Source organism: Syngnathoides biaculeatus, chromosome 6 (assembly GCF_019802595.1).
Source record: "Syngnathoides biaculeatus isolate LvHL_M chromosome 6, ASM1980259v1, whole genome shotgun sequence".
Lineage (NCBI taxonomy): Eukaryota > Metazoa > Chordata > Actinopteri > Syngnathiformes > Syngnathidae > Syngnathoides > Syngnathoides biaculeatus.
Window position 1 is genome coordinate 22,922,740 of NC_084645.1, and position 12,006 is coordinate 22,934,745.

The 12,006-nt window shown below is 45.9% G+C and overlaps 1 protein-coding gene and 1 pseudogene across 8 annotated transcripts in view; one reads left to right on the forward strand and one right to left on the reverse strand.

The window, feature by feature from the left end:
* Positions 1-12,006, forward strand: part of LOC133501896 (semaphorin-4B-like) — an 88,646-nt gene that overhangs the window by 53,696 nt on the left and 22,944 nt on the right. For 6 of the 8 annotated variants that reach the window (XM_061822044.1, XM_061822047.1, XM_061822043.1 and 3 more), the window contains one exon: positions 3,272-3,624. In XM_061822044.1, coding sequence (XP_061678028.1) covers positions 3,272-3,624 — 353 coding nt within the window. The remainder of the gene's footprint in view (positions 1-3,271; positions 3,625-12,006) is intronic. The other 2 variants (XM_061822050.1, XM_061822051.1) reach the window with 1 other exon arrangement.
* On the reverse strand, positions 4,856-4,974 carry LOC133502802 (5S ribosomal RNA; annotated as a pseudogene).

Here is a 12,006-nt window from a genome sequence, read left to right on the forward strand (position 1 = left end):
CCCCTGACTCGCCAGGTTAATTTGTTCTGTGACTATGCTCATAACTCAGATATTATAACTCAATTTAGTATTTTTTAATAAGTTAAAACATACCAGTTGGCATGTAAAAATATTCCAGTTTTAGGGCATAGTTTGATTCATAGCTTTGATCCATTGGAAATTGTTCTGGTCCTTCTGGTGGGTGCACTTTGGGCACCAGGTCCCAGTATAATACATACATGCTTGCATATATACTGTACATACATACATACATAATAATACAAAAGAAAAAAATTAACATAGGATTCAACATCAAGACTTGTTTTTTTTTTTTTTAGCCCATCTATACCATTCTGAGTTGTGTGTTAGCATTAAAAGCTAGTTGACTTTCACTAGAAAAATGTATGTGCTTTGATTAAACGTATTGCAGTCACTCACATTTGAAAAATGTACGGGTGAGGTCAGTCATGCCCGCAGATATAAAGTTACGAGTGTGGTTCACCAGTCATGCCCGCAGATATAAAGTTGGGGATGTGTGTTCTGTTTGTAATTGTGAGTGTACCCCTTTACGAGTGGAAGGGGGCGGTGTCAGGTAAACCAGGAAGTAGAAGTAGGCTGAGCAGGAGCTTGTTGTTGTTGTTCTGTGTTTAAAAAAGAAAACACATCAGGCTGTGGTTCACTGCGCTGGATCGGTTTTCATGCACGCTGAGAGTGTGCGACAAGTGCGCAATTGCGGAGTGGTGCAGCCTAGAGGGAACTTTGGTCAAGATTACACAAAATAAGTGGCGTCTTTCAATATCTATGTATTTCTGCTCGTAACAAATCGCGCTCGACTATACCCATATACTATACGCATACGCGCCCAGCAAATCACAGTGACTGCTCTTGTGTACCGGAATTTCCGGTTTATAAGCCGCGACATTTTTGACACGCTTTCAACCCTGCGGTTTATGCGGTCATGCGGCTAATTTGTGCATTTTGTGGATTTACTGCCGTGTCTCGGTGATTTTTACCGGCATGCTTTTTTTAACGGGCCCTGTTAGTGCGGTGCTTGTGTTAGCAATAGCGTGGCGGCGCTAGCGTTAAACACTCTGTGTACCGTCTTTCTTTGTAAATATCTCGTGTTTCAACGTGGGCACTTGCGGCTTTTACACGGCTGCGACGTATGTATGTACCAAATGGTATTTCCTTTACAAATGTACTGGGTGAGGCTTATAACCAGGTGCGCTCTCTCGCCCCGGAATTACGGTAATTCTGTTTTGACTATGTTTGGTTTTACAGTAAACTTAAACGTGGGAGTGGCGATAAAGAGCTTGAAACAAGCACACTTTGCATCTATTTTCAAGAAATGTTTAATATTTCTACGGAAAATTGCTACTGACTGTTGTAAGTTTGCTTCCGTCATTTAGCGGTCGTATGTAAACTCATTACTCGCAATACAAGCCAGCTTAAAGCGTTGAAAAACTCTTAAGTTGGGTCACTGGTAAACGGAGGTCCCGCTGTGTTTGCACAGTCTCTTATCTCTCAACAATGTGCAACCAAACGAATGCCAACGCAGTGTTGTGTGTTTTCCACCCTTATCTGAGTGAAACCATTTTACTTTGAGATCAGCAAACATTTCCCAGAATTTGCAGATTTCTTGTCTCTGCGTTGAGGTGCACAAAAAAGAGCAGGCGGGAGCCATTCTGATACGCAGATAAGCGCCGCTGCTGGCATAAAGTAGTCAGCAGCTGACTCGATCAAGTGACCCTGACCTTACAAGCCCCCCGTCGCCATGTTTTGCCATCTGTAGTATTCCGAAACTTATCACATCAGTTTTATTACTTTAGTCGCCCTCTGAGAAGGAACTGGTAGCCGGGTGACCTCGCATCTGTTGCATGCCACGAGAATGGCGGCTTGACTCAAAGCCTGCGGGCCAAATCTGGCACTCCGCATCATTTTATGTGGCCAGCGAGTGTGTGCCGTGGTATTTCCTTGATTTATAATCCAAACTCGATATTCATTCAAAAAAAAAAAATAAGGTTAAATATGCTGGGGCCATCATATTACACACAGTGTGAGGTAATATGCCTGTTTGGATTATTCCAAAATGTACAGACATCCTTCCATTTTCTTTGCCGCTTATTCTCACAAGGGTCGCGGGGAGTGCTGGAGGCTATCCCAGCTGTCAACGGGCAGGAGGCAGGGCGCGCCCTGAACTGGTCGCCAGCCAATCGCAGGGCGCATCGAGACAAACGGCCGCACTCGCAATCACACCTAGGGGCAATTTAGTGTCCAGTTAATGTTGCATTTTTTTGGGATGTGGGAGGAAACCGGAGTGCCTACCCGGAGAAAACCCATGCAGGCACGGGGAGAACATGCAAACTCCACACAGGCGGGTCCGGGATTGAACCTGTGACCTCAGTACTGTGAGGCCAACACTTTCCAGTTGACTCACCGTGCCGCCCAAAATGTACAGTGTTTTTCCATTCAGTTTAGAATACATGTTTCGCTTTTAGTTTGAACCTGTTCTGTGTATCAGAGTAAAATGAGAAATTGCAACTACGTAAATTACAATTTTCCAAAAAGCTGCCAACATTGCTGTGCTCTAAAACTTAACCGGTTGTGTATATGCCTGCAAGTAGCTGTGAATGAGTTAAAGGAGCAAATCCATTTAGCTATAAAGACAATGGTAGACTTGCTTCAGTGGGCCCTGTAAAGGGACGTGGCGGGTCGGATCTGGCCTACGGGTCTTCAGTTTGTCACCTGTTGTTTAACCAATACCATAGACCATAATTCCCGGCCGAGAGAGTGCACGTTGAAACCGACATTGAAACACGAGATATTTACAAAGAAAGACGGTACACGGAGAGAGTTTAATGCTAGCAGCGCCGCGGTAACGCTAGCACCACCATGCGCGCTAACACTGCACTAACAGGGCTGGTTAAAAAAATAATATACTATTCAAAAAAATCACTGAGACACGGCAGTATTACGCTAGCGCAGCACTAGCAGGACCGGACCGGTAAAAGTCACTTCCTCGGCACATATATTTGGTCTCACTCAAATTAGCCGCATCACCGCATAAACTGCAGGGTTGAAAGCGTGTGGGGAAAAAAGACGCGGCTTATGGGCCGAAAATTACGATAGGTGCAAATATGCAAAGGAATAAACAAATAAGGACAATGCAACGTACCTGATAAGAATTAGTGGGAGGGTGCACTGGAAACAGTTTCCTGACGCTTCATCGTGGAAACTCGAAACCAGCCCCTGTTGCTCACTAATTCAAATGTTTCCGTTTCCTCCTCCGCAGATCTCAAAGGGACCGAAACCTGGTCGTGGTCTACGCATGGAGACGGAGGCGAGAATGCTCAGGTGCAGGCCGCCCACCCAAACCAGCATCGCTAGCCCGCACGGGGGAGTTTCCTTTCAAGGCGGGAAGTGAGGGGGAAAGGAAAATAAACACGCCTTTAAAAAGGAGAGAAACTTTTGATGACTTCCACCAGTACGTGAAAGGCAAACAGTTGGCTGCCTGTCCTCAGGAGATAATGTGGACACCGAGCATGGCCCGCCTCCGTCTCCCAGTCTGGACTCTTTTCCTTGTTATTCTTCACCGCTCGGCTGCTTCGGAGAATGACGTCACTCCTCGCCTCACCTTCTCCTACGGTAAGTCGTCATCTTGGCGCTGTGCTTTCCATTCTTCCACTCTTGTTGTTGTGACGTTCAGCCGGTCCCATGAGGCTCTCATGATTTATTTAGCAGTTGTTGTTGTTGTTATTTTTTGTACTGGATCCCCTGCAGTCAGACACTAGTGTAAATAATACCAATGTAAATAAACAGCAGCGTCATTTGGCCTCACTTTAACTCGAGCAATGTTGGCTTTGGGAGCGTCTCGCGCTGTCGTCAGGGTTATCGAGTTTGTATTTATGGACTAGTAGTTGGCAAACTTGTTGGATTTCTAGCGCTTTCACATGGAGGGGTCGAAAGCGCAGAGGCGACGTTGCGGCTTTAAAGTGAAGACCATTTGTACAACTGTTGGTAGACCACAATTTGTTGGGAGACTGGTTGAATCAGTTATTCCCAGAGATTAAGCTCAAACTGTGTCCATGAAGAACTCACTACGCTGACAGATTGGATTTATATAAATTAGGAATTGTGAATGTTATGAGACAGAAGAGTCTCCGCTAGGATGAAGGGCAAAGTCTATAAAAGAGTGGTGAGGCTGGCCATGATGTACGGATAAGAGACGGTGGTGGCACTGAAGAAACAACAAGAACCAGAACTGGAGGCGGCAGAAATGAAGATGTTGAGGTTCTCGCTTGGAGTGAGCAGGTTGGATAGGATTAGAAATGAGCTCATCGGAGGAACAGCCAGAGTTGGATGTTTTGGAGACGAGGTTCGAGGGAGCAGACTTGGATGGTTTGGACGTGTCGAGAGGCGAGTGAGTGAGGAAATTGGTAGGAGAATGGTAAGGATGGAGCTACCAGGGAAGAGAGCGAGAGGGAGACCGAAGAAAAGGTTGATGGATGTTGTGAGGGAGGACATGAAGACTGCGGGTGCTCGAGAGGACCATCCACGAGATGGGCTTAGGTGGAAAAAGATGACACGCTGTGGCGACCCCTAATGGGACAAGCCGAAAGGAAAAGAAGGACATTTCATTAGAAGTCTCAGTTACATTGAAATTATGACTTTAACTAATTTGTGGTCTTAAAAACACTACAACAGATGCAGATTTTTTCCCCCTCTATCAATACATACTTCTTCTTCTTTTCCTTTCGGCTTGTCCCATTAGGGGTCGCCACAGCGTGTAATCCTCGATGCACGCATATTTGTTTGCCACAGTTTTACACCAGATGCCCTTCCTGACGCAAGCCTTCTGCATCTAGCCGGGGAGAGAAGCTTACAGGACCTGGTATTCCCAGGCGGTCTCCCATCCAAGTACTAACCAGGGCCAAACCCGCTTAGCTTCCGAGGTCCGACGAGAGCTGGCGTTCTCAGGGTAGCATGGCCGTAAGCTCCTCTATCCATGCATACATATTCTGTAATTTCCGGGCTACCAGCTGCGACTTTTTTTCACACACTTTCAACCCTGCGGTTTATGCGGCGATGCGGCTAATTTGTGCATTTTTTTCCCAACGATCGCAAGGGGGCACTCGAGCGAAAAGGTAAGCGTGAGACCGGTGGAATATATGTGCCGAGGACGTGACTTTTACCGGCCCTGTTAGCGTTAGCACATGGAAACACGAGATATTTACAAAGGAAGACGGTAGCACTAGCTTTAGCACGGCGCTAGCGTTAGCGCCGCAGTAACGCCGCGCTAGCGTTAAGCGCTTTCTGTGTACCGTCTTTCTTTGTGAATATCTCGTGTTTCAAAATGGGCACTTGCGGTTTTTACACAGCTTCGGCGTATTTATGTACCAAATGGTATTTCCTTTACAAATGTACTCGATGAGCCTCGTAACCAGGTGCGCTCTGTATTCCGGTAGTTCCGGTACACATACATTATCCATCACTGCCTATTAGTCTTATTTTTGAACGTCGCTCCACGATTTGTCTTCACGCAAGCCATTAATTGCCCCAGGTGGGTTGACAAACCGCATTATGAGATTTAATGTGCTTTCTTATGGCATTAGGAAATGATACAGAATGATGGATTGACACATCAGCGCGGGGCTATCGGCTTTTGCGCTGCGGTTAATGACTCAGGCCTCGTTAGAGTCACGGAAGATTGTGTTGATAAACCCGCGTTTAGCCGTCTTACATCCAGTCCGCGCTTGTGTGTTTCCTCGCGCCAGCAGGTAATCGGTTTTACAACAAAGCCCGAGGCTCGTCCCCGGCGGAGCATTTCACAGCAACAGGCGCCGTTAATCGCTCATCGAATGAGAGCCGACCTCTCGCTTCTTGCGGTCTTTGTAGCAATATTCGCTTTTTGGGCATGCAGCCAGTGCGGAGCATCGTGAAATATGCACAAGCCTCACGTTGGAGGAGTAAGTGGAGATGCAGTACACGGAGAGGATAAATATTGTTGACTAATTCGTAATTGGCATCCTTTGTCTTGTTTGGCGACTGTTTTCAGGTGCGGTCATGCAGGAAGTGACACAGTTTTACCAAAAGATATTTTTACAATTCTCATTTATTTTTTTTTTTTTTGTAACTATTATTATTTAATGTATTTATTATTGGGAGAAAATGAGTCACTGGTGGTCTAATGCAGTGATTCCCAAACAGTGTTCCGGGGTACATTAGTGTGCCATGAGCGCTCTTCAGGTGTGCCGTGGGAAGTTATCCAATTTTATGTAATTGCTAAAAAAAAACATTTATTTCCAAGAAATAATGTATTTTATCTATTTATGCCAGTGAGACACAATGACAGACGGAACAAAAAAAATCCTCTTCCATGAGACGGCAGGAAGTTCATACATTTACTTTTGTCGGTGTGCCGTGGGATTTTTCAATTGTATAATATGTGCCTCGGCGCTATAAAGGTTGGAAATCACTGGTGTAGCGGTGCACACCCCTGCCTTTGGTGCGGGCAGCGTGGGATCGATTCCCGCTCAGCGATGGCGTCGATATCTGCCCTTGCGACTGACTGGCGACCAGTTCAGGGTGTCGTCCGCCTTCCGCCCGAAGCTAGCCGGGATAGGCTCCGGCTTTCCCGCAAGCCTTGTGAGGATAAGCATCTTGGATAATGACATGACACTTGTAGATAGACAATACAACAGCGCTCACATGTGCTATTTTCTTTATCGTCTGGGATGAACTATTAATATGACTGCGACTTACTGAGTCGCTCCTAAAACTTTGGATGTCTACGTTTGCATTTTTCCGCTCAGCCACCACTCCACAAAAGCGCCAGCCGTTACCCATTTTCCCGGACGGTATTATAACGTGCTGAAACATTCATTGCCAACTGATGGCTTCTGGAGGTTAAAAAAAAAAAAAAAACAAATGCTCGTCCGTTGTGTTTAGATTGCGGGATACATAAAACATACAAAGTTAGCGTAACCGCGCTGACTCCCCCCCCCCAGACTCCCTTTTTCACATGCTGTTTACAGTATCAAAGGGAACGGAGAGTAGCAAAGCCCTCGGGACCGCAGCTTTAAACAGCGCCCGGTCTCCTCAGGGCTTCGGCTTGCCTTGAGTTCCATCCGGAGTCCGGTTAGCCTGACAAACTGGGCAGTGTAGGTGGCTGCTTGTCATCTGGTAACATTTTTTTTTTTTTTGCACACTCCGTCCCCCTCCTCTTCTCTTCAAGTTGTTCCCCCGGTTCCCGCCTTAGCCTTAATAAGGAGGCTAATCTGCCATTAATAATGAACGGAGATTTGTGTGTTATGGTTTGAACGCTTGTCTGGTTCTCATTATGCACACAGAGGACAGGTTCAGTGATTAAAGTCCTCCATCTGCAGTTGCGGGCTTTAAAGCCGATCGTGACTTCGAGTCAAACGGCCAACAAACGGGCACCTTAATAAGTCTCACGTGCGGATGGTTCCGATTTTCAAGTCTCACTGGAAATGCAGCGTCATTAATTATTCAAAAACGGTCTCGTCTCGACTGGTCGCTTCGACCGAGAAATTCAAGATGACAGCGGAGTCGAGTGAGATCAACAGCTTTTCGATGAGTGGGAAAATCTTGTTCTCCACACCTATGATGTAGTTTTGTTTTGTTTTGTTTGTTTTTTTTTTTTTTTGCAATGATTATATTTGTTAGGTGTCAGATAAATGTCCAAAACATTTACACGTAGCATAAATTATCCGATAAAAGCAACTGAATTAATTGGTTTTCTTTGGATTCTTTACTTGGCCTCTAAATGTATTTTAAAAAAGCACATTCTCCTCATTTTTCAAAGTTACTATGAATACATTCAAGCTAGTCAGCTTGGCGTTTTGATAATTCTCTCTAGACAAATGCTAATTTATCCAGGCTGACTTTAGACTTTGGAATGATTGCCAGTGCAGACAAAGGTTTAGAAAGCCTACACGATCATGGTGCGAACACGAAAACTGGTTTTCAGGAAGGCCAGAACTAAGGTTCCGACCCCGAACCTCCGACCTTACCCGGTGTCATCATTTCAGCCCTCGCGTATCCCAAAGTCCTCTGCCGCAAGCCTACCAGTCGTTCCAAGAGCTAGAACAGAAACCCTCGGTGAGACCGCCTTCTGCCATTATGTCACCTTTAGCGTTTTGAACTCTTCGATTGATTTCTACTTCGACACACAAGTATGTTCGGGATCGCTCTCGCGATGAAAAGGAAGCACGATTGCGATATTTGACGTGGGTCGTAACAGAAGCACAGCGAGTGCGACGAGTGATGATTTTATGACGTCCGTGGAGACCATTAATCCCTAAATTGTTTGACATACGCGACCCCGCCGTAATGTTACGATACGCGCGCACGCGTCACACTCGGCAGTCTGCGAAAACACGCATCACTCTGCGCTTCCGTCTTGGCCATGACTGTACATTCACAGCGTGGCGCGGGCGAGTCAGACGCGGAGCCCTGCGCTACTGTTAGAAACGGGTCATCGCCCCATGTTGTATTCTCGCCGCCTCCGGCGTGTTCACAGCCAGCCCGAAGGGTCAAGGCGAGTTCCAGAAGAGCGAGCAGCTGCTTTACATTATTGTGCTCAATTTGAGGTCGGCCCTTGTTTGCTTCCTCGGCAGCACATTTTCCTTTTCGTGGGGGGAAAAAAAAAAAGAAGCAAGATTCCTGAGAGCAGAGGTCCTGTTTCTTTCACAAGGTGAACCACATAAGCACACATTTCTTTGTTGCTATTTCCCCATAGGTTGCACCTTTAAACTGATGTTCATTTTCCATGCATACAAAGTGTGATCTGAGTCAGTTTTGAATCCATCCATCCATCCATCCATCCATCCATTTTCTTTCCCGCTTATCCTCACAAAGGTAGCGGGGAGGGCTGGAGCCTAACCCAGCTGTCCACGGGCAGGAGGCGTTGTACACCTTGAACACACAGGTGTCAAACTCAAGGCCCGGGGGCCAGGTACGGGCCGCCGCATGATGTTATGTGGCCAATGAAGGCAAATCGTGTTAATCTTCATGATTCTTGTTTAATATGTTTAACAAAATTTCAAATTGCCATATCATAAATGATCATGTTAAGATATTGCAAGCAGTTTTGTTTTACCAAACATGGACAATAGTCCATCCACCCATTTTCTTTCCCGCTTATCCTCACAAAGGTAGCGGGGAGTGCTGGAGCCTATCCCAGCTGTCCGCGGGCAGGAGGCGTTGTACACCTCGAACTGGTCGCCAGCCAATCGCAGGGCACATCGAGACAACCAGTCGCAGTCACAATCACACCTAGGGGCAATTTAGAGTCTCCACTTAAATGTTGCATGTTTTTGGGATGGGGGAGGAAACCGGAGTGCCCGGAGAAAACCCAGACAGGCACAGGGAGAACATGTAAACTCCACACAGGCGGATCCGGGATTGAATCCAGGACCTCGGAATTGTGAGGCCAACGCTTTACCAGCTGAGCCACCGTGCCACCTCATGACTCATAATGGAAAAATAGAATCTGCTGGAAGAAATCACCTTCCCCGGATGCAAGGGTTTGTGTGTCCCAATGATCCTACGAGCAAAGTTGTGTGGGGTTTCACATCTATGAAGAGCTGGATGGTTAGGGTTGGGGTTAGGCTGTGGAGGATGAACCCTCCCTCTGCCCTGGTTTTAGGCACTTTGCCAGCCATTGGAGCGAAAGGGAGGTGCACTTGCCCCCCGACCAAAGGGTCTCCCTCCTCTAAAATTCCATCTCCGTTCTCCACGTCGTCCACCGCGACCCACTCTCCGGTCGTATTGTTCCATTGTTCCTTCAAGTCACAGAAAAACTCAGTTTGAGCCAAAATCAAAATTGTATTTACAACATTCAAAAAAAAATCATGAACATAAGGATTGAGTCAGTGTTTGTGTTCCCATCGCGACGTTTCGATCCATTATGAATCTTTCTCAAGCAGAGCACAGATGAAGAAAGAAAGAAAAAAGAGTGGAGCACAAAAAGTAACAGTCCAATAGTTCAAAAAAGAAAATATAATTGTCCATTTGTCTCCAAAGAAAAGTAATCCGAGTGTGAAGATTTGTTCCGGTCGCCAGTTCCCTCAAAAATGGCCCGCAAGGTTAGGGTTGGGGTTAGGATGGCTGGGGAGAGGGAGGTCTGCGCCTCCTTTCCAAAGCTACTGCACCCGCAACACGACCTGAGATATGCGGTGGAAAATGGATGGATAGAAAAATATCGTATCATACTGTTACCACTGTGCCATTAAAAAAAAATCATCATGGCAATCATAATCATGGCATGAACATTTTCATCATTCCCACCTTAGTTCCTTGATTCCAGACTAAATCTAAAATCGACAGTATTTTAGTAGATGCTTCAAACTCCATCCTTGGGATGACTTTTTCCAAATATTTTCATTTGTGTGTATTTTGAGTCACTTCAGGAGAACTTGTGGAATTTCAGGGGGAAGGAACGACAATTATGGTATTGTCATCGCTGTCAAAAGTCAAACGAAGTCCAATTTAAAGTGAACACTATGTAAGTGTTCAAGCCCCTCACTGCTACGTTCGCAACAATGTCATCTTTTTTTTTTTTTGCTGCAAATCATTTTGATGGCGCAGCAGTTTGCAATAAGGAGACTAGAATCTCAGGAGTTGTCATGGTGACTGCGGAGTCTTCAGTTTAGCGGTCTGCAGTACTGCTGGAACAACACCGCTCTTTATTTTTCTGCCAACTTCACCAAGGCATGGGAACGTAACACAGATGACTTTATGATTTTTAAGTATTTTGTTTGACCGACAGCGGGGGGTTGATCTGGTCATTTGGGTTGCCCCTTTATGGAAATGTACTTTTACCTGCAAATCTGTGGTGTCGGGATACAAATTCTTCGTAAAATGAGTGTATACTGATCAAATCGGCAGGACGGTCGTTCCATTAACCAACCATCAACAACAACAGCACCCTATTGTTGAGCTGAGGCATAAATTTGTGGGACTCCACATGTAAAATTCAGGGCTGAAGAAGGATTGAAGTTGAAACATCTTCAAAAAACAACAACAGTTGCAGTTGCCTCGATTGGACCATTGCGCGTTACCAAGGACGAGAATTGAAACGTACTGTACTTAATGGGACAATATTTAAAAAAAAAAAAAAGACTTCAGGCCTCAGATCTGAATGGGAGGTCTGGTAGCCACCAAACTTGTTAAAAAGAAAAAATCCTCAGTCCTACTTTAATGACCCTCATTTTCTCGGCATTTCCTGCGTTCACAACTTTTACAACCTCTTATTTCCTGAAGTTGTGCCCAGAGTACCCCCAATCTCTAATCCCACTAACAAGTTCTAATAACAAGATTCAGCCTCACTTGTGAGCAACCCGAGCGGCGGGGGCAGCCCCCGACTTGCGCCGTAAATCTCCCGATGGCTTGAGCCTCTGGCTTTGTTGTTTTGATGCATCCCAGAAACTTGGACTTTGCAGGTCCGGTCTCCCAAAGTGGTTTTCTCACTGTGTTCTGCTTTGCGTCTTGACAGCACCAGGCAATAGTTGCACTTTTATTGTTGCTCCGGGCCTGACCCAGTGCCCTCATTTTCAGCACACGTGACATCTCTTGACCTGACTTTTGTCTTCAGACTTATATTGTTAATAGTTTCTTATCATTTCTAGATGGTAGCCACTTGGCAAGAAACAGTATGAGTCAGACTATTTATCGCCGATCCCATCCTCTTCAATGTCCTGAAAAGATGACCTATAAAGAGAAACTCATGCCCCCGCACTTCCCGGCTAATGTGACTTCATCTTAGTTCAATGGGCTCTCGTGATTCTGGTGGGTACTCGTATATGGATGACCACTCATTCGGCAATGATACACTGGGCGTTATCTTCTTTCGTGACGATCCCGTAGTTCTCTTCTTCGGTGAAGCCGCTGATCTTTGCACCCGTAGCTGTGAAACGACGACTATCATGTGTGAGAACAATGACTAAATCGGCCTGTTCGAGCTCCTCGTACAAAAGAACACTTAGCGCGCTGTCACCAGAGGAC